Below are 20944 nucleotides of genomic sequence, written 5' to 3' on the forward strand. Positions count from 1 at the left end.
GGAAAGAAAATAAAGTTTCCCATTCCCGCCTGCCCACTCGATTCGGTGGTTTAGGGAAAAACCTCGAAACAACAAATAATCATCAACCGAAGTGTTTCAACGGGCGCCGTACGTGTTCCAAAGGAAAACGAGAAGAGTCCGTTAGAGACTCCGATTTTCCGAGGTGCTTCTCGGTAGTGGCAGCATTTTGGTTCAGCCCAAAATGAAACGATAAAACAATTGATTGATTCGACATCGGCGACATCGGGAAAGTGCTCGAGTTCGAAGTTCACGAACAATCGTGGCGTTTCATTTATTGAGCTCCACGCCGGAAAAACGCAACGGTTTTGTGGCCGTGTCAGGCGGTGTCGGTCCTTTTTTTTGTCGGGGAAAAATTATCTCCCACAAAAACCAATCTCCAATCGATCCATTCCGTTCGCTTCCCCGCGGAGGTGGTGAGATTCGTCCGAGTCCGAGGCAGCGCCTGAATGTAGACTTTTTGTTTGGCTTACGAAATCGAAAAAAGGGCACTGTTTGTCTTCGGTGATTCGGTTGTTTGCTTTGCGTGTTTTCGACATTTCCGCCCCCGGGAAGTGGCCAATTTTTCCCTTCTTACCCCGTTCGGAGGAAAGGGTAATGAATATCGTTGCCAAAGTCAATAAACCGCAGTCTCGTGGGTGATCCGGAACTGCCGAAACTGCCGTACTCGCCTCGCTTACCATGCTATTACCGTTCGATGGTGCGACGGTCGAACGATTCCAGCGTAGCCACTTCAAGACCGACCATCGCAACGGCAGAGATGATTCGATCGTCCACCCACCGGGTCCGCCACGGTCAGCGAAATTAGCCGGTCGATATGAAGACATCGCCAATTCCGTCGTCCCGAGTGTAGCCTACGCCGACAGTCCAGTTTCCACCGTCAGCGCTCCGAGCCACCCGTACGTTGCCGCTTCAATGGCCGCCCACGGTAACAGTACGCCACCGCTGGCATTGGTGACCACCGCACGGGCGCCGACCGACCCACCGGCCCGGAAGGTAGACATATTGATCTATCCAACAGGTGAGTTTATTTGTTCTGCGGGCACCACCTCCATCACCACCACCATCAGTGCACTTGACGCACCATTCCCTCGTTCCAAACAGTGTCGCCGGAAACGATCGTCGTACCGATACTGTCCTGCATCGTCGGCTTTCCCATCTTCGCCCTGCTGGTCATCTGCTGCCTGCGCCGCCGGGCGAAGATAGCCCGCGAACGTGACCGGCGGCGTAACTTCGACCTGCAGGCGAACACCATCACGCTCGTACGCTTCAACTCCCACCATCGTAAGTATCCGCCACTAGCATGGGGGTGAAGGACGAAAGAGAAAGAGAAAAGACAGGGGGGACGTAAAGCAATAATGATTGAACGGTGGCCAATATTTGCCCGCAACAAAGTGGCGAAATTATTTTGTTTGAACATATTTGCCTATTGAACGGAAACAGTCCTGATATGGGCACGTAAACTATGTTTAAAAAAACTACAAAAGATGCACAAATAATGCACTACAAACACAATCTTTAAAACTCATTCTTTAAGGTTACGATAATTTTTCAAATTATTTAAAATTAGCAATAATATTATTGGCACTTTCTAATCTTCTCAAACGATGTTCATTCACACTCGCATTGAACTTGACAGTGATAATTTACAAGGTTCAGATTGAGACGTCAATTTGCATTTATCATGTGCACAAAAAAGCAGACATTAATTTTTGTAATAAATAAAGTTTTCTTTTTACTTGTAGTTTATAACCATTCGATTACTTATTAATTTTTAGATTTATATGTTTAGTTAGTTTTCTTAAGATTGAAGTAGACATAACCTTTCGAACAAACAATCGAACACTGAAACTTTCAATTACACTACAATTTTGAAGGGTAGAATTATTTGCAAATCCAGTCTAATAGCGCTATGATGTTCAACTAAAACAATTCCAACAAATATATTTATCTATGCAAAACTAAATTTATAGCGAAAAGAGAGAATCGTAACCACCAAATAAAGGCTAAATTCATTCAACATGATTGCATCTTTGATGGCAACTCTTTGGGGAAGTTAATAAAAACGACTCGAAAACGGTGGTTCAATGTTGGTCATCGATGTCGTAACGACGGCGACGACGTAACGGTTCCTGTATCCGTACGAGTGTTTTTGTGTCTGCTTGCGTCCTTGCCCTTGGCTTTACTCCTTTTCCGGTCCCGTGATGGTGAAGGTTCAACGAGGGATTATTTCTATGGTGGTCGATAAAGGGTAGGGAGGAAAATTTCCCGAGCCGGAAAGCCGGAACGGGAAGAGGGGTTTAGTTCGGTATGTCAGTAGTTTGCTCTGCCAGCGAAACTTATCCCATTCCAGCGCAAACATGCCCCGGACTTGCTAGCTGCTAAGCGAATTCTTCCGGCAAAATGTTGCCGCCGTATAACTTCCTACGGAAGGCCAAATTGCCGATGCACCGACACGCAGATGCACGAACGGGAAATGATGACTCGCTCGTCGTGGAGGTAGGACTGGTGGGGGCAAAATGGGTGGCCCATACAGTATCATAAAACTTGGTAGCCAGGACAAGAAGGCAGACCTCTGCGGGAGGGGTATGGTAAAGAATGTGCAAACTATGCTCTCCAACTTTCAGCGGGCTGTAGTACCAACCAACGTCACCACCACCACCAGCCTTGAATATCCAAGTTTCGACAGACGAAAACTTACCCGAGAGTTAGGTTATCTGTGGCCTTGCCACATAGTCCGGCTGGTATAATGAAATAAATTTCACTGCCCAAAGTTGGACAGCGTCAAAGTTGTTCTTTTTTATTGTTCAAAAATTGAATCAATTACTTACGTTAAGCAAACGGAACGACACGGCGCTCCCTTCGGAGATCTTGGTCTGGTGTGCAGAAAGGTCGTGAACCCAAAAAAAAAAGGGACGCTGTAAGGGTGTCGATAAAAGGGTCTCGTTGTCAATGTCAATGGCGTGTCGGCTTATCGGCGACCGTTGTCTCTCGATTTAGTACGATTAGAGGAAAGTTGTGACGGTTGAGTGGAAAGTTTAACTGTTACCAATAGCGCTGGCATCCGCCCGAAAGCGCTCAAAGCGAAAGCCTGCAAAACCAAGTGGTCGGTGATGTATTTGTGATATTTCGAGAAAACAGTACACGACCTTAAAGCATGGCTGGAATTGGCCCGACGCCGAAAAGGATGTAAGCAAGGCTAATAGGTCGTTAGTAGGTGGATCGTGGTGTGAACGCTACTCGCGGCCATGAATCACTTTTAATGGTAGATAATTCATACGCTTCCGGCGCTGTACCCGGCAAGAAGCGTACGCGTCCTCCGTATCCCTAGCCGAGAGCCTATTTATTGAGATTTATCGTCTCCAATGAAGATCCTTTATTTTGATAAATAAAAGCGCAATCTGTGCGTACCGTATCCTCCATGTGTGTATGTGTGCGTGTGTATGTTTGGGAGGACATGCAATGTAACAGACGTAGTGTAAGTGCAGTTGTGCGTAAATAACGATAATAATAAATCGCGCACAATAGTACCGAGCAAGCGCTGATCATGCCGACAACGTAATACGACCACCAGGACCAACCGTTCATGATGCGGTGTGGAATGTCGTTTATCAGACGGCCAGTAACATAAGATGAAATTAAGTTACCAGCTCCCCCGCGGGGAGCACTGATAAATAAACAACGGAAATGAATGTGAAGCTTTTCGCTTGCGAAGCCACTACAAAGCTAATTGAAGCTGAGAGCATTGCGAACGCGCCTAAATGTATGCAAACACTCGTGTTGAACACGCTAGTGCTCGACTTCCTGCGTTCGCTTAGCAACGCGTGGCGGAAGATGGATACAAACAAGATTAAGGACAACCTCGACGCCCCCAACACCCACAAACAGTGCACGCCAGGCCCGTGGAGGAAATCCTTGCAAATACCGGCACGCAGCGTGTTCTGGCAAAAGTTAATCTAATCGCTTGCTCGAAGCGGCATGCCACCACGTCCAACACCAGAAGCGCATTATCGGATTAAAATCGCACGATTCGTTGAATGGTTCTTCAAGACATTGCATTCGTTTTGTTTTTCCCCAAAGCATTTGGTCTCTTGTTTAACACACATTTTTATTGTTTTGTAGTTAGACGCAAAAGTTCTGCAAAATGTATTGTATAACGATATTTTTCAGCTTGTCATATGGCGATGCCTTAAAAGTTTATATAATTGCTTATATTTATAATCTTTCATTTTATTTTATTTTATTAGTTATCTAAATCAGTTTATCAGTTATTCTTAGTAACATATTTGGTCATGTTTTGGAAACTTTCAAGCCACTTTTATTTAGGCCACGTAACTCACCACCCTCTCGTTACAGTTAGACTTTCACTGACAGCCATGAAATAAGGCAGACAGTGTTAAAGGTCATAAAGCGTGCACTTTATTTTAACTTGGTGGGGAGTTGGGAGTCTACGTGTCTGTTTGCGACAAACTTATATTATTGCCGCACGATTTTAAGGATGAAACAAATACGTTGGTTTTCTTTAGTTTTATTGTGTTTATACTGGTTTGTAAGAAGAGGAAATTGTAGAAATGTTTCGCCAAAATAGCTTTAATTCTTTAAAGAGATTTTAATGAAGCAAGATGGAGATTGGTGTTTTTTCCCGTTGGTTGAAAAATAATAGGAATTATTTTCTTAACATCAACGACAATTATTCTGGGCAAAAACAGAATGGTTCATGTAGCAGGAGGCTGCTACCAGCGTCAGTAATGTATATTTTCCTCGTTAAGAAAACACACGCCTGATTGTTGTGGCCCTTTTGTGGTTTCCACATACCGCGGCTCGGCGCGGAAACCGACAAACACGCAGACGCACGTTAAAGAAAAGCTTCTGTGGTTTGTACACAAATTCTAAGCCCCGACAGCTCGGTATGAATTTCCCATTTTCCCTGCGATGGCTGCATCCGGTCGCGAGCAGCTTTACCTACGAAGAAGAAAGGAAGCTGTTGCCAGTTGCTTAGCGATTTTTTCTTGCTCCACATTGGCAAAAGTTCTGCGGAGCGAAACGACGCGCCAAGATCCAACCCAGCCTTGCGGTAATGAATGCGTAAATACATAAATAAATGAGTAAATAAATAATTGATTCACACTTCTTGGCAGGCGGCACGTACTCTGCCAGGATTGTCGTATGGCGCCGTTTGATGTGGTTCGGCCTAACGAAGCCTAAATCAGGAAGGCGTGGTATGCAACCGCCTTTTCTGTTTATTCGTGTACTTTTTTAGCTGTTCCTTTCATCCCTCTCCTCCCTCCCTACAACCCCCCCATCCCATCCCTTTTTGCTCTTGTCTTTTTCTGGAAGATCTACGTTAACGAAGTGGCAATTACTCCCATTAGATGGTGTTTGGATGCTGGGGCGTTTCTTTCTTTTTCGATTCTCTTCCTACCACGGATTGAGACGAACATCCTAGAGGGTGGCAAAAGTTCACCGACACTCCTGTTGTGGCGGGCGTTTCGCCAGAATTGTGCCTTTTGGTAATGCGCAGCTAGAGTTCGTTCGTTTGAGCGTTCTTTTCTTTTCCTTTATCGTTCCATTCGATTTGGAAAACCAAACGGAAAGGCCTAGTTGCGACGAGAATTGAGACTTTTGGCGATTACCATCCTAAAAGACCATTCATTTTCTATCTTTCTTATCCTCGGGCCTACGGACAACTGATGCCTTGCCGCCTGAACCCTTAAAGGCACGTGATGTGGAAATAGAAATAGAGAAATTAACGTGTTGGATGTTTAAAATGTCAAACGAAAGTAAAACATTTTAGCAGAAAGATAGTTTGCAAAGAAGTATTAATTGAAGTTATAAACTATTTTTTTAGTTATCTCCATTGAATAAGCGTAATTTTTTATTTCAATATAGTACAACAAATTGAAAAATTGATTAAATAAATGAAACAGTATTTTTATTTTATCAGAAAATCACAAATCTTTCAACGATCAATAGAAAAAAAATTGACTCAGTACAATTGACGGAACAATCCATTTGAAAACAATGCTCTACCTTCAAGGGTTTCGTGTGGCTTTCGATGTGATTTTGACTCGTTAAGAAGATTATGGTTAGATGATTATGTCCGTCGATTTTTTTCTGCAACCTTTCTGCTTCTAAACGCACAATGCTCGTTTCCATCAAACATTGAAGTGCTTCAGAAGATCACAATTGAAGAATCGTGAATGTACACAATGATCTTGCCTGCAATGATCATCCTTTTAAAACTCACTTTATACCATGGCAAGACAAAAGGGTGGGAATGGAATAACAGGTTTCATCGCATTCGCGGCCGAAAGCATCCTCCCGGTCAATGGAACTGAAAATATCGCACTCAGTGACGGATAAAGTTCTGAAAATTGTGGGGTACTGGAAAAGGAAGAAATGTGTCCGCACACGTTACGGTATGGATTGCGAAGGGGAAAGCATTCTGTTAATATTCGTTCCTACTTTAATCATAATCATTTATGCTGAATTTATGCATACAGCAGGGACAGACTTCCGAGGCGAAGGATACCGGGAGAGACGAATGGTAGAGGAAGTAGGGGGGGCGAGGGAGGGGGGAGCAGGGGTTCCCTGTTGCTCTTCATTTCGATTGGATTTTGAATCGTTAATGTTAATGCGAACCTGTCGAGCATGAAATGAAGAACCTTCGGCCGAAACCGCATACAAATGCCGCAGGGAAATCGTTATCGCTGGGAAAGTTACTCCGGCCTTTGTGTCCCAAAAGCGAACGCCAACTGGATGGAAAGATTAAAGGTTCCGGTGAAGAATGGAAAAGATTTCGGATAGATTGAAACCGGTTTTTTTATTCTTCAAGGCAAATCTTTCGTACCGTTTCAAGTGACTTAGGAAAAGTATAGTACTGCCCCAACTCGAAACTTCTTGGGCGACGTAAAGACCACAAGAAGCACTTCATTTCCTAAGCCAAACTTAATTTATCCCTCCCAAAGTGCTCCTTCTGATGAGGATCAAGTAAAAGTTTTGTGGTGAAAATGGTCTGACAGTTTCTCGTTTCATCTCAATGTTAAAGGGCTTTTCATGGGAACGCTGTTCAGAATCGTAGTTGTCCTTTTAAAGTTACAAAGCTACACACAGGGTATAATTTTCTCAAGCATCCCCATCCCAAACCCTTGCTACTGTGTTCGCACAAATCTGTCTGTTTGTGTGATTTTATATCTGTAGGCAGCATGCTGTTCATCGCAAAAGGGTGAACGGTGGTGGATGAATGCTTATTCAATCTGTTTCAATGAAACCCGGGAAATCGGGGGAGTGGATTGGTGGGTCCGTCTTTCTCGTACGCATCCGGTCCTGAGTTTCCCATAATGAAAACACGGCTCGTGTCCTGCATTATGCTGCGGAATGTCCGCACAACGTTCAAAAAGCTTATCAGTGAAAGGAAAACTGCCTTCCTGAGATTAGTTTCTCTTTGTGTTATTCAACTGGATTTGTGTTTCTTTTCTTGTTCCTCCCTTTCTTTGGCTAGTCAACAATCAACGCTCAATATTGCTTCAGTCTGGGGACAGTTTGAGCCGCGGATATCCTTCCCTCGATCTCGACACGGTTTACGAAGAGAAGAGTGATACGCACTGCAGCAGCCAGGTAAGAAGATGTATCCAGATAAGCTAAGTTCAAACAAACACGTAAATAACTTTCCTTTCGGACAGGATTGGCATAGACAATATTATCGTCGAAAAGAAATATATCAAGCCTTTTTATTTTTGCGAAAATTAATAGCTTAGAGCAGGGATCGGCACACGTTTTTCAAAAAGGGCCAGATGATTAAAGAGAAACCGAAGGCGCGGGCCGGATACTTTAAACGATGCTTCAATGTTTCAAAGTAATACCCTTTGTAATGGAGAGTGGAACTTTCTAAATAGCAAAGTTGCATAAAAAGTGGTAAAAGATATAACATTTAAAATGTTATCGATAAACATGTAACAGGAACACCTCGTTAAACAATTATCATCTTCATTTTTGGGAAGAAATTAAACCTGACGTCGTGAACAAATCCGATAAAAATTGGGATGGGTTTTTAGTATGAAGCACTTAAATATTCTTACGGGCCGGATAAAATTATTTGGCGGGCCGGATTTGGCCCGCGGGCCGCACTTTGCCGACCCCTGGCTTAGAGGCTCTTCTACATCATTAACGATTTGTTTACAAATATATGAAGCATTTATGATGAAGATATTTTAAAGAAAAATGTAAAAAACTTAACAAAAAATCGAGATACCGAAAAAGAGGTCTCCTTTTAAACGTTGTAAAAAGTTATTTAATCTGATAAAAACGAGCTTGATCTCAAGAAACCCCTGTTTTTACAGCTACCATTTTTCACGCGTTGAGTAGCAATATTTAAAAAAGTTTATCAAGTAACGAAACGAACCATTTTATGTAAATAGAGTAAATAACCCATAACCTCGGTTCAATTCTCGTCAAGCCGAACGCTACTTATAGTATTGTTAACTATCCGTACCATCCACATTTCATCCGTAGCTTGACTCACCAGCAGCCCACATGTTACTGAGCGACTCACCGCCGGATACGGACAACGAGCATTGCTAGCAGTCGGAGAGTCCGGTCCAATCCCGGGCACCCAGCCCGGAGTTGGCCGGACTGCTGGCACCAGCGCGCACCAACACCATCACCGGTACGATCGCCACGCCCGCCTACGGTGCGTTCGGCAAGGACCGGGATGATACGGTGCTGGATCTGGTGCGCGGAAAGCGAAAGCGGTTCCGCAACACCAAACACAAGCGTCTGGCCGTGTCGCACAGCGAGACCAACCTGAGTCGGCTGGAGCGGGTGGATAGGAGCCAATCGCGTTCGCGAGACTCCAGTGCCAGTAGTGGCGTCACCGTCGGGACCACCACCGCCACTACCGCCAGCACCAGCGCCTCGAACAGCAGCTACGGCGTCAGCTTGGACGAGACGGGAAGGCAGCCGGGAGCCAGAAGGGGTACCAGCAGGAGCAGCTCAACAAAGGCCGCGTCCGGAACGAGAAAGAAACCACCGAAGGTGCAGCGCCAGCGGGAAGTATGCGACGGCATCCGAGCTCCGCTTTGGGCAACACTAACCCACGCACAGACAATAAGTGATTACGATATTTGAATTGTCCGCTAACCTGCACCGGACAGAAGGACACTCTGGAACAAAAAAGAAACAAACAAATAAACAAACTAACTAACGAACTAACAAACTAACAAACAAAATTACAAACAAACAAACAAACAAACAAGACGTATAAAGCGCCTCCGTCAGATACGGGTCACAACTTAAGTGACTATTAGTTAGAAACACAAGCGATTTCGTGAACACAAGCGGATCCTTTCGTAACGCCATTACCTTCAATTAAAAAAAGGAAAGCAAAGTATGTAAAACATAAAACAAAACCGCTTTTAGGAAAGAACAAATCTTAACGAAACGATGTAGCAATGACGCGAAAGGAAATGTTATTGTTGAAACGTGCTGAAGCATAAGCAATTTGGAAAAGAAACACCAGAAAATAGAGAACAAAAGCGAAACGTAGGGGCAGAATAAACCGGACTGGGTTGAAAAGCATTTTTCACAAACGCAATAAGAACGTGACGGGTCAAAGAATAGATGTTTAACGAGCAGCTTTTACAACAAACTTTGAAATAAAAACATATAAATTAGCAGATTTGTGAGCAAAGAACAAGTAAACTTTATAACCAAATTAAACTGAGGAAACATGTATGAGAGGACAAATAACGCTATATAACCGATTTAACATTTACAAACAGTAAATTTACACAATGTATAGATAATTATTTACCTCTATTGCGCATACGCACTGTATTGTTAAAAAATACCGGTTTCCATCAACTGTTTTGGCGTGCTTGATGTGCATTACGAAGTATGCGGTGCAAAAGTGTGTGGCGTTGTTGAGGAGACCTCCCTTTGAACTGCCGGATTTTTTCATCGTTGTATACTTTGTTTGTGATTTAAAAAAGTTAACAATTGCTGACAGTTGTAGTCGTAGTAGGTTGTGGCAATCTACTACTTTCGGTTTGACATCCGTTGGCAAGTTTGGAGTAACATATTGCATCATCTACAGATTTTGAAGGTTCGAGCGATTCCGATGGCATATTTGCGAAAGTTCCCAGTTTGTTTGAGGGCGTGTGTCCGCCACAGCCATCAGCAGTCGATCAGTCGCAACAAAGTGTCGCCCGGAGCCCAGTTTCGTCGGGCCCTGGTAAACGCTCCCCCGACGGAAGTGACGACCCTCGAGAACGGACTGCGGATTGCCAGTGAAGACTGCGGCTCGACGACGGCCACCGTCGGTTTGTGGATCGATGCTGGGTCACGTGCCGAGAACGACGCTAACAACGGAGTCGCACACTTTCTTGAGCACATGGCCTTCAAGGGTACGGCCAAGCGATCCCAAACCGACATTGAGCTCGAAGTGGAAAACATGGGCGCTCATCTGAACGGTTACACGTCTCGCGAACAGACTGTGTTCTACGCCAAGTGCCTTTCGAAGGACGTTCCGAACGCGGTCGAGCTGCTGTCGGATATCGTCCAGCACCCAATGCTGGGCTTGGCTGAAATTGAGCGCGAGCGGGAGGTGATTTTGCGCGAGATGCAGGAGGTGGAGAGTAACCTCCAGGAGGTGGTGTTCGATCATCTGCATGCTACCGCCTACCAGGGTACTCCACTCGGCAACACCATTCTCGGTCCGACGAAGAACATTCAGTCGATTGGAAGGGTGGACCTGCAGAACTACATCCGTAGGTACTACAAGGCTCCACGTATCGTGTTGGCCGCGTCGGGTGGTGTGCGTCACGACGAACTCGTCCAGCTTGCCGATCGGTGGTTTACTGAGGTGAGCCCAGCCGTCGACGGCAACGGTCCTCTGCCGGAAGCGTGCCGTTTCACTGGCTCCGAGGTTCGGGTACGGGATGACTCGTTACCCCAGGCGCACGTTGCCATCGCCGTCGAGGGATGCGGTTGGACCGATCAGGACAATGTTCCACTGATGGTGGCGAACACGCTGATCGGCACCTGGGATCGTTCTCAGGCAAGCGGTCACAATAGTGCATCGAAGCTTGCCGTAGCTTCCGCCACAGATGGTCTCTGCCACAGCTACCAGTCGTTCAACACCTGCTACAAAGACACCGGCCTGTGGGGAATCTACTTCGTATGCGATCCACTGATGTGCGAGGACATGCTATTCAACGTACAAAAGGAATGGATGCGCCTCTGCACGATGGTTACCGAGAGTGAGGTGGAGCGCGCCAAAAACCAGCTCAAAACGAACATGCTTCTACAGCTGGACGGAACCACGCCGATCTGTGAGGACATTGGTCGGCAAATGCTCTGCTACAACCGGCGAGTTCCGCTGCATGAGCTGGAGCGAAGAATCGATAGCGTCTCAGCCGAGAATGTTCGCGACGTTGCGATGAAATACATCTATGATCGTTGTCCGGCCGTTGCTGCCGTTGGGCCGGTCGAGAACTTGCCCGACTATATGCGCATTCGGCCATCGATGTACTGGACTCGCCTGTGAGCCGATACTAAAGCTGTTTAAATTCTTTTTCCCAATCTATGCGTCTATAAATGTGTCTTCTCAACAACGCCATTGATATAAAGATAACTTACATTCAATAAAATGCCACAAATATTAAACGACTAAAAAGAGGAGGGGAAAAGTTAAAGGCCAAAGCATATAGTTAAGATACGCTGTTAACTGTTACAAGGGCTCGTCTGGTTTTCGACACAGACCCCGACTAGTCCTGCTACTGGGTTTCAGAGTGAGTTGCACAGAGTTTATGCGTTTGTCGGTGTGCGCACTCACGACGTTAGTGGGAGCTTAGGCGAAGGAAAGTTCTCGTGGTCAAGTCAATGTTTAACAAGAAAATCATGTATACATCCTTGAATAAATGTATTAACGTCAACGATATGCGTCCGATATTCCTCTATTTTCTGTTCTTTCCAGAACATTAAACAAATGGAAGTATTACAGTCGAAGATATAATAGTACTTTATTTAAACGAGCTGGATACGAACCGAACGAGGTGAGAATCGTCTATTCCCAAAAGGGGACACGATTTCAGCGGCACAGCGACCTTTTTAACTTATTTGTAGAACTCATGCTCAGTTTCATCCTTTTTGATGTTGTTCTTGTATCCTTTCTCGAAGTCTTTCGCCAGCACAATGTATCTGTTGTAGGGGTAAAAGAAGGTAAGGTAAATGAAACGAATTCGTGGATCTCGTAAACCCTTCCTATCTTCGGATCGAAGGAGATACGCACCTATTTTCTCGCACCGCATGCATACCCGCCTCCTGGCAGATGGCGTTGATGTCGGCACCGGAGATCTTATCCGGTCGGGCGACGAAATCCTCCAGATCCACGTCATCCGACAGGTTCATCTTGGCCGTGATGGTCGAGAAGATCAGTCGTTTCTGTCGTCGGTCGGGCAGCGGGAACTCGATCTTACGATCCAAACGACCCGGACGCAGCAGAGCCGGATCGAGCGTGTCGGCGCGGTTGGTAGCCATAATAACCTTCACGTTGGTCGTCTGATCGAAGCCATCCATCTGGTTGAGCAGCTCGAGCAGAATTCGCTGGACCTCACGATCGGCGCCTGTTTGGGCGTCGAAACGCTTCGTAGCGATTGCATCGATTTCGTCGATGAAGATGATGGCGGGAGAGTTTTCCTTGGCTAGACGGAACACATCGCGCACCATACGAGGACCTTCACCGAGATACTTCTGTACGAATTCCGAACCTACCACACTGTTGAAAAGGAATCAATCGATTAAAAATCCACTATACTTCTGTTGTGTCCTCTTTCACCGAAACTTACCGAATGAATGCAGCCGTCGTGTGGTGGGCCACTGCTTTTGCCAGCATCGTCTTACCACAACCGGGCGGACCGTACATAAGTACTCCTCGCGGTGGATCGATACCGATCTGCTTGTACAGTTCGAAGTGCGTCAGGGGCAACTCGACGGCTTCACGAATTTCCTGCTTCTGCATATCCATACCACCGATGTCGGCGTACTGTACGTCCGGTTTCTCATCCGCCTGCAGCATCGAAATGGAACTGTCCGCCTCGGGCGGAAGTACGTCCACGAGGGCGTTACTGTGTTTGTGCAGGGCCACACTAGCCGAAGGCTTCAGCAGTTCCCGATCGATGGTGGACAAAATGCGCACATAGTAGTTGGAACCCGTGGTCGAACCAACGATTCCCGTGTTCTGATCGACTGCCTCCAGGAACTGCCCGATGACGAGCGGTACCGACTGGATACGTTTCACTTCCTCTTGTGCATGGAGATACTCTTTCTTCAGGTTACGCTGTTCATCCTTGATGTACTCTTCCTGCACCTCTAGGAATTCGAGCATCTTTTGCAGTTTCTACAGAATTCAACAAGAAGCAAATGCAAATTATTAACCACTTCTCTCACTATTGATTGAGGCACTGTTTACCTTATATTTAATGTAAAGATCCTCCTCCGTAGGCTCTTCCAAGGGGTTGGCGGCATCCTTCATTGCTCTGGTGTCGGATTCGTCCTGTTCAAACAAGCGATGCAAAGATAACAATGACACAGTGGAATTGGCGAGCTAAGATGCTTTTGCAACTCACCTTATCGGGAATTACCAGCTCAGTGTCGATCATTTTCACTAATTTCGTGGATTTGTTGAATGTACACTACGAAGACAAGGGAACCAGCACTGCAATGACTCGGATGATTTTTGACAAACAGTCGATGCTTGAAGCATCATACAAATGTCATGTTCTATGCTCGCGCGGCGATCGAAAAGTCATTTTTGCGAGCCTGCTTCGTGCTTGTCAACACAAAGCACAATTAGAAAAGATTTATGATCTGGAATTAACAGTTGGACAAGAATGGATACAATTTGAGGATTTTAATTCGTACAAAACGATTTATTAGAACATTTTACAGGCATTTTATTTCGTTACGTCGTCTCTCAAATGTCATTTGTACAGCTCTTGTGCTGCTAGTGTTTCGCGGCCGGTTGGCATCGATGACATCTGTCACTGCTCGCAACAGGCAAAACAATTTTATTGACAACACGCGGGCATGAGGTTCGCGAAATTGGTGTTAAATTGAAGTGGTTTTTTGTTAAATTTCGTCGTATCGTAATCATCTGAATATGGGTAGAAAGGAAGAATCAGAACTGCAAACACATTTGCAGCAAATCAATGATGACATCGAGTTCTATCTGGAGCTATTCCGAATACCGGAATCTAAGAAAGGTAAACATACACGCCACCTACACCCATGTGCCGGCCATGCTTGTTTGTGCGAATGGCCAACAGAATTGTATATATTACACCCCGTTTGCATTGCAGATGATAGCGACCTCGAGGAATTTTTGTTGGACACAGACAAGGAAGTGAAACCTCTCCAGTTTGGTGCGAACAAACCAGCCAATACGGCCGAGGAACTGGCGGCCCGGGTAGATGTTATGAAGAACAAGATCACTGCCAAATCACTGGCTCGCAAAGGCAAACAAATCACCGATAGTGGGAAGTTGGAACGTAAAAAGCTAAAAAAGGAGCAAACCCTTAAACGCAAGCTGCTAAAGATTGGCATGATGACCGCGAAGAAGGAGGAACAGCGTTCCAAGATGCTGGATCACAAGCCGCTCGTTGTGAAGCAGGAGAAAAAACTAGACCCAACCTTCAATCCCGAGGGTAAAATAGTGTTCTCCAAATTCCAGCTCGACGAGAATGACAAGCCCAAGAAGGGTAAGATGATTATGGTACAAACCGTGTTGCATGCGCCTCATATTAACGCCTACTTTCCCAATTGCAGGTATCGAAACGGATAAGAAGAAACTGCTGAAAAAAGTTATTCAAAACAAGAAACATCTGACCGAGCTCAAAGAATCCGGCGATATTGAAAAGTACGCCGAAGTGAAGAAGAAACAGGCATGGGAAAAGGCCATGGCTAAAACTGAAGGACAGAAGGTACTTTTCCCCGTTCTCGTTTGCAAATGTGTACCTGCATTCACGGTTGATTTTTGTTTACTTCTCAGGTGCGCGACGATCCGGCGCTGCTGGCGAAGAAAGTAGAGCTGCGCAAGAAGCAAATTAAAAAGTCCAAAGAGGCGTGGAAGGAACGTAATGAGAAGGTCGAACAGCAGAAGATCCAGCGACAGAAGCAACGAACGACCAATATTAAAGAGCGCGCGTCTCAGAAGAAAAACAAGAAGCTACAAAAGCTGGCCAAAAAGGGTCGTATCATACCAGGATTTTAGAAATATAAAAAAGTTCAATTTTTCAAGGCAAAAAAACTATCTTTCGCCAGAATTTCTATAACCGTACCAACTGTACGCCTAAATTGGTCCGGATGGCACGTTCCGCCTCATAGACGCGCGGTTAACCGAATCAGTACGAGAAACTTCCACCGCGCTCTCCAACCGGGGCTAAAATTACAAAATCGTACTTCCGCTTTCCATCTCTCACCAGTTGAATGAACTCTAAAAATATTTGTTTAATGATGTTTTTCCTGCTCCTGCTCCTCTCCCATCGTGTGCCAGACGGCGGTGGAGTAAGAGGGTATTTGAGCCGCTAAGAAGAACTAGCCGCTGGAGGCGACACAAAGATGTGGGGTGGCTAACACGTCCGTGCCTTTTCAGGACATGTCCGTGCCATTTTTACTCATCTTGTCACACATCGTACTCGCCCGTGAAGTGTCTCAACAGGCTGGGATGCCCCCCAGTACACGCCGTGACGGTGGTGCATTATATATATATAGATGTAAAGTGGATGCTTCTTTCTTTTCCTTATTTATATTTAAACAGCGTTAGCTTCCGAATGTTTATTTTTACTGGCGAGAAGCGACTGGTCACCTCGTAGCCCACATGGAACTGAACGAGCGCTGCACGCGAGACAAAGCCTAAAACAACGGAATGCAAACACAGGCGCATACAGCAGCGGGGACCGTTTGCCATGTATAGACCCAGTCCGATGGGCGCCGATGGCGATAGTCATAAAGACATTATCCCCTGGTGGTGATGGTAGAGGTGATGACCCTCGTCGAGTACCCTACCCGTCTCCCAATGTTTATTATTGCTGTTGGTGTTATTAGCATTAAAAAAGCCACTGTTATCATGTTTGCCCTTCCGAGCGTAAACTGTCACCGTGTTGCAACCCAAGTCCTCCCCGAGACCGATGGTACCCCAAGTCGTGGCGTATAATCAGAAGGAAGGTCGCGGTGGGTGCGGAATTTGTTTCTCTTTGTATGTTTTTACGCTTACACCGACGTTGACGCGTTTACGTCAACCACCGGCTCCACCGGGGAACGGAACTTGACGGAGGGCAGCACGGCGGGGCGTTAAGTAAGCAAACGAGTCAACGAAGTACGTACGCTCGAGGGAGATCACGGAGAAGGGTAGCAACATCAGAAGCGGCGCAGCATTCCTCGGACGACCTCAGTGCGCATGCTGCAACGCGTGTGCGGCGTGTGTGCGTCTCCGGTAACGTTTGCATTGGGCACGGAAGGAACCGAAACAAGACGGGGGGAGGCAGGGAGTGGACCAGCTTGCCGCCACCACTTAGCCGCGGTTTCGCGGGATGGCGTTGGTTAGTTTAGCCGCACGCAAGAGCCAGCCGCCGGTCGATCCAAGGAGATGGTCGGGGGTTGCTCTGACGTCATTAGGAATTGGTTGAGGCTCTCTTTCCTGCAACATCAAAGCCACCCTCTCTCTCGCACTCTTACACGAGCGGGATTTAATTCTACCTTTTACGTCAACGCCGGCCGTTTTGCGGGGGATGATATGGACCGCGTGGAGGCGAGCCCCTCCCCAATGGGCTGGCAGACGCGCAAGGTTAGAGAGAGGAACCATGCGTCTCCATCGTGTTCGGTGAAATTTGAGAGCTCGCTTTTAGTTGGTGGTCTTGCTGTAGCGGAGAAAGCAAGAGAAGCATTTTGTATTGTGGGAGACAGAGTAGGGGTTGGGGTGGGGTGCGGATGGATTGGGCGGAAGAGGACATATCTCCCCGGAGCGAACCGAACAACAACCGCCTGGCGGACCCCGTACTAACCGCGAGTAAATGCCAACAGATGCCGGTGAAGGCGGCGGGTGGATTTAAAAGTGTGTGGAAGCCATTGTGATTTGATATTTTCTTGAGTTGTTATAGATAAAATTTCCAAAAAGGGAAATATTGAAATGTAAGTTTAAGCGTAGCAAAGTTTAAATGGAAATGTGCTATTCAATTTTTCGCTTAAATGTCATTATTAGGGAACTCTTTTTTCGAACGAAGAAATGTTGTTCGCCATATCAAAAATGTTTTAAGAAAGGGACCTAAGTGAAGATAAGTTCTAGTTGTTATTCATGGTAAGTCCCTTTATGATTATTTTTTTTATTTTATTTATTTATCTATTTATCAATTAATGTTTCTCGATTTCTTCCAATTATGTAACGGAATTATTCAATCCACCCAAAAGCATAGGTAGCAACAGCATGGGGGGATTATGCGAGTAAAGAGAACAAAACACGGAAGGAGAGCTGCAGCCGCGCTGTGTGAGAGTGATGGCGGATTACTACGAACGCGCAAGAGATTTCAATGTGAGTTCGAGGAGCATCTCGCGCTCTCAAGATCTTGCTCCCCGCACCCAACCGTCGCTTTATCGCGCTCACGTGTAGCTCCATGTACGGTAGATGTAGTAAATATACGGTAGTGTAGTACACACCCGCACACCGTTTTGTTGTCTACTCCGGTGACCAGACGGCCAAGCAGCAGCAGCAGCAGCAGCAGAAGAGACACAATCGCGCTCGCGTGCGGGTTCCCCAGCAAGATCCGCTGCCACCGTATTATGTCCCGTTGGCGCCGGGAAGCAGCCCCACATCAAGTCCTACAAGTTCCAGCCCGTGTCAGTTAGCATTCGACCGTCGGGTCTCGCGGAGATCGGTTGTGCTGGCAGAGAGACCGGTTAGCTCGTCCGGCAGCCTTCCTCCCCACCGCGCACCGCTAACGTGACGGGGGTGTCGCACAGAGTGAGAGAGAACGAATTCGCGTGTGCCTGTGTGTATGTGGGTTTGGTTGTGTGTTTGTGTGTGAAGTACAGGGGTCTCCAGCATCAATTAGCTACCCCTTAGTGCAGTGCTGAGGACGATACCAAGGATTACACGGTGTTGTGTTGTGCCAGGGCCAGGGATCGTCCGCCAGCGAGACAGCTCGGAGGTTCGGAGTGTCTGGTCCGCAGATTGTGGTCTGCACTTGTGCAGTCCCGTGACGTGTGTGGTTGGGTTTTTCTCTCCAATTTTGTGTGTGAAAATTTGGTACGGAATTGGAGTACAGGCGTTCGAGGAATTGGTACGACGTGCTATAGGCGTACGTCTGCAATCACTCCGTTCAACAGCAGTAGGCCGTGCTGCACAGTTCGCCTCGAAATAACGTCGTGCAGCTTCAGGAAGGATCGTTCTGGATAGCAGCAAACCAAGAAGGTAAATCATCTTCATTCATTGTCCGAAGGCAGAACCTGTCCGTGGCAAAACGGTGACATGACAGTGAGTGGCAGTGATTTTTCGGAATGTGAGCTGGAGTGTGACGTTGACGTTTACAAAAGTGTCGAGACGAAATAGCAGTGACGAGAAGGTTTATGTCGTAAGATTTTTTGCTATTGTTGTAAGTCTGCAATGAGGCAAAGCACCGTTTCTTTGTGGGCTAGTGACTATCGTATGAATATGGATCAACATTGGAACACAGTAAACACAATTTTTGCAAATTTGAATGAGAGCTTAGGTAAAGATGGCGTACAAACTTCTCTTCTAAATCTATAAAACCTCAGCCTCAAAGAATCACTTTTGGAGCTTTGTGCTGCACAGCATGGGGATGGAATTTTCCGCGCTGGGCTCTTTTTGGCAGCGGGGGCGTGCACAAAATCATTCCCTTAAATCATTCCCCATGCTTAACACTTCCCAGAATCATCACTTTCCATCATTCGGGAGTAGAATGTTTCTTTCCCTGCCCGGATGGCCTGGCCTGGCGAACCCGTCTCCGAAAACCCACCCTCCCACCCACGGTTGACGATCGCTTCATTTTTCCGGTGCCCCGATGGCACGAATTACCGACCGTCTCGTCGAAACGCAATCGATTTTCCTTTCTTTCCGTTCCCGTGCCCTCCCACCCCGAGCGTACATCAACTAGTTCGGCGTATCAAGTCGGTCCATTTTAAGCTTCTTTTCTCTTTCCTTCGCACCCCCAATGTTTTCCCATCGTTTTCTTTTTTTTGCACCTACATTTTTGTCTCGCTCTGACACTCGGATTCAGCCAGCTTCTCGCTCATTCACTGGTGATGTTTGCAAAAGTTGCTTTTTCTCACTCACCCGCGAAGGTTTCATAGTTTTTTTTCCCATGGCATGTTTCCTTTTTTGCACTTTCTGGGACGAAAGTTTTTTTTTGCCTATCTGACTCACTTCTGTCCGGAGTTTTCCTTTCTGACAGTTTCAATAGAACATACCACCCACACACGTACAAACAAAAACACACACACACACACACACATAGACCCTCCCACCAACATACTTCACTCTTACTCGGTGGTAAGCAAATCCCGGCGAATGCAAAAGAAAAGTAAGCCATGTTATGTTGTTGTCGTAGGTGAAGAGGGAAAAGCACCGGGAGAACGGTTGGCAACCTTTCCCCAGCATTAATATCCACCCCACACACCCCTTCACCAGCATCTCCCAACACGCTCCTGAATGTTTCCTTCACATCGTGCCACCGTCGTGCTTGGCATTACGCAGGCAAACCACTTACCCCCCCAAAGGAAATGCTGGAATGCTTGCTTGGCGAAGTTGTTTAAGGTTAGTACCATGCGCCCCCATTCGCACCACCCCCATGGAGGTGCCTGGTGCTTCACTCCTCGCCGAAGAGCTCTTTGCTTTTCGCGATGATTCACACACGGCTATTTACTGCTCATTTGCCTTCAACAAGTCTGTAGCTGTGCAAAAAGGATTGATGTTAAGAAATTACGCTAAGGTAGGGATTTGATGAAGGAAGAAGCGTGCCTAGTAGGCGATGGCTTTTATGTTTTTTACACGGACCGAGCATCTAAGGATTCAAACGTTTGGAAGTGGTGTAGGTTTCGCGATTCCAACAACTGTGCGAAGGTATCCTTCACAACTCAACCTCTTGCGAAAATTATATAATGTCGTGGATGGGTGAATTGGGCACGTGAGTGCTAATGGAAGTTGGATAGACTTCGGAACAGGAGTGGAGTGCGAATAAACACACATCATATACTATTCCTTCTGTATCAGAACAGCGTACTCTAAGTAACATGCTCCAATAATTCCCTTTCTTTTGCATTTGCCATTCAAAAGATGGAGATTTGCTTTCACAAAGCAATTTGCCAAATGTAAAACTCCTTCCCCCGGTGCCGCTTACTGCACGTAATCATGTTTATTACCAAACCCGTGTGAAGCCGCTGGAACTCCGCGCACTTAATCTACCGGTGTGTTGTCTCGCATGAAAAAAAAATGGGAACCGCGCACACAGAACACCCCATGTCCGTCACGTTCATCGTTCACATCTCTGCCTCCCTCTCTCGCTCCTTCTCTGCCTCTGCCGCCTCTCTTCTCGCCCTCTCTTCCGCCTCGCCAGTGGTGATAGTTATTCTTTGTCGGGTTCGGGCCCCATCATCAGCCAGTGGGGCACATGTTCGGCCCGTGATCCAAAAACATTGACGTGCGAGTCAAATCGCGGCCAGGCTTGAAATCCAACCAACGGTTTCCGGCGCCGTCCCCCGTGCTCGGCTTACCCCCATCCGTACACTGTCAGTTTCGTTTCTTGTTTTTCGTGGGGTTTTTTTTTTCGTACTTCTTCAACGCCCGTTGCCTCTTGCAAAAACAAACCCGAAATAAAAAAAAATCAATCACACACACACACACATTCGTTCGAAGATTCCT

At 46.5% G+C, this 20944-nt stretch overlaps 4 protein-coding genes across 4 annotated transcripts; 3 read left to right on the plus strand and 1 right to left on the minus strand.

Annotated features, from left to right (window-relative positions):
* Positions 1-699: 699 nt before the first annotated feature.
* On the plus strand, positions 700-8598 carry LOC131258556 (uncharacterized). Its single transcript, XM_058259903.1, has 4 exons — positions 700-1039; positions 1123-1302; positions 7520-7635; positions 8530-8598. The coding sequence occupies exons 1-4, from the start codon at positions 700-702 to the stop codon at positions 8596-8598; spliced, it is 705 nt and encodes a 234-aa protein (XP_058115886.1).
* Positions 8599-10135: 1537 nt separating this feature from the next.
* On the plus strand, positions 10136-11941 carry LOC131258563 (mitochondrial-processing peptidase subunit beta-like). Its single transcript, XM_058259915.1, has one exon. It carries the CDS (start codon positions 10136-10138, stop codon positions 11561-11563), a length of 1428 nt encoding a protein of 475 aa, XP_058115898.1. The 3' UTR covers positions 11564-11941.
* Positions 11942-12013: 72 nt separating this feature from the next.
* On the minus strand, positions 12014-13782 carry LOC131272506 (26S proteasome regulatory subunit 6B). Its single transcript, XM_058274259.1, has 5 exons — positions 13644-13782; positions 13487-13570; positions 12864-13414; positions 12308-12793; positions 12014-12216 (listed from the first exon to the last, which is right to left on the minus strand). Exons 1-5 carry the CDS (start codon positions 13674-13676, stop codon positions 12132-12134), a joined length of 1239 nt encoding a protein of 412 aa, XP_058130242.1. The 5' UTR covers positions 13677-13782; the 3' UTR covers positions 12014-12131.
* A 303-nt stretch (positions 13783-14085) lies between these two features.
* On the plus strand, positions 14086-15337 carry LOC131272508 (surfeit locus protein 6 homolog). The gene is made up of 4 exons (XM_058274261.1): positions 14086-14279; positions 14376-14774; positions 14842-14996; positions 15065-15337. Exons 1-4 carry the CDS (start codon positions 14177-14179, stop codon positions 15284-15286), a joined length of 879 nt encoding a protein of 292 aa, XP_058130244.1. The 5' UTR covers positions 14086-14176; the 3' UTR covers positions 15287-15337.
* The last annotated feature ends 5607 nt before the right edge of the window (positions 15338-20944 follow it).

This window comes from Anopheles coustani, chromosome 3 (genome assembly GCF_943734705.1).
Source record: "Anopheles coustani chromosome 3, idAnoCousDA_361_x.2, whole genome shotgun sequence".
Classification (NCBI taxonomy): Eukaryota; Metazoa; Arthropoda; class Insecta; order Diptera; family Culicidae; genus Anopheles; species Anopheles coustani.

Bases quoted from the DNA above. Each gene is read 5' to 3' on its own strand.
- LOC131258556 (XM_058259903.1), top strand. From the start codon at position 700: ATGCTATTACCGTTCGATGGTGCGACGGTCGAACGATTCCAGCGTAGC. The intron at 1,040-1,122 runs GTGAGTTTATTT...CGTTCCAAACAG, and splicing joins CATATTGATCTATCCAACAG to TGTCGCCGGAAACGATCGTC. The intron at 1,303-7,519 runs GTAAGTATCCGC...TTCTTTGGCTAG, and splicing joins ACGCTTCAACTCCCACCATC to TCAACAATCAACGCTCAATA.
- LOC131258563 (XM_058259915.1), top strand. From the start codon at position 10,136: ATGGCATATTTGCGAAAGTTCCCAGTTTGTTTGAGGGCGTGTGTCCGC.
- LOC131272506 (XM_058274259.1), bottom strand. From the start codon at position 13,676: ATGATCGACACTGAGCTGGTAATTCCCGATAAG. The intron at 13,415-13,486 runs GTAAACAGTGCC...TGAATTCTGTAG, and splicing joins ATCTTTACATTAAATATAAG to AAACTGCAAAAGATGCTCGA. The intron at 12,794-12,863 runs GTAAGTTTCGGT...CCTTTTCAACAG, and splicing joins ACGACGGCTGCATTCATTCG to TGTGGTAGGTTCGGAATTCG.
- LOC131272508 (XM_058274261.1), top strand. From the start codon at position 14,177: ATGGGTAGAAAGGAAGAATCAGAACTGCAAACACATTTGCAGCAAATC. The intron at 14,280-14,375 runs GTAAACATACAC...TTTGCATTGCAG, and splicing joins AATACCGGAATCTAAGAAAG to ATGATAGCGACCTCGAGGAA. The intron at 14,775-14,841 runs GTAAGATGATTA...TCCCAATTGCAG, and splicing joins GAATGACAAGCCCAAGAAGG to GTATCGAAACGGATAAGAAG.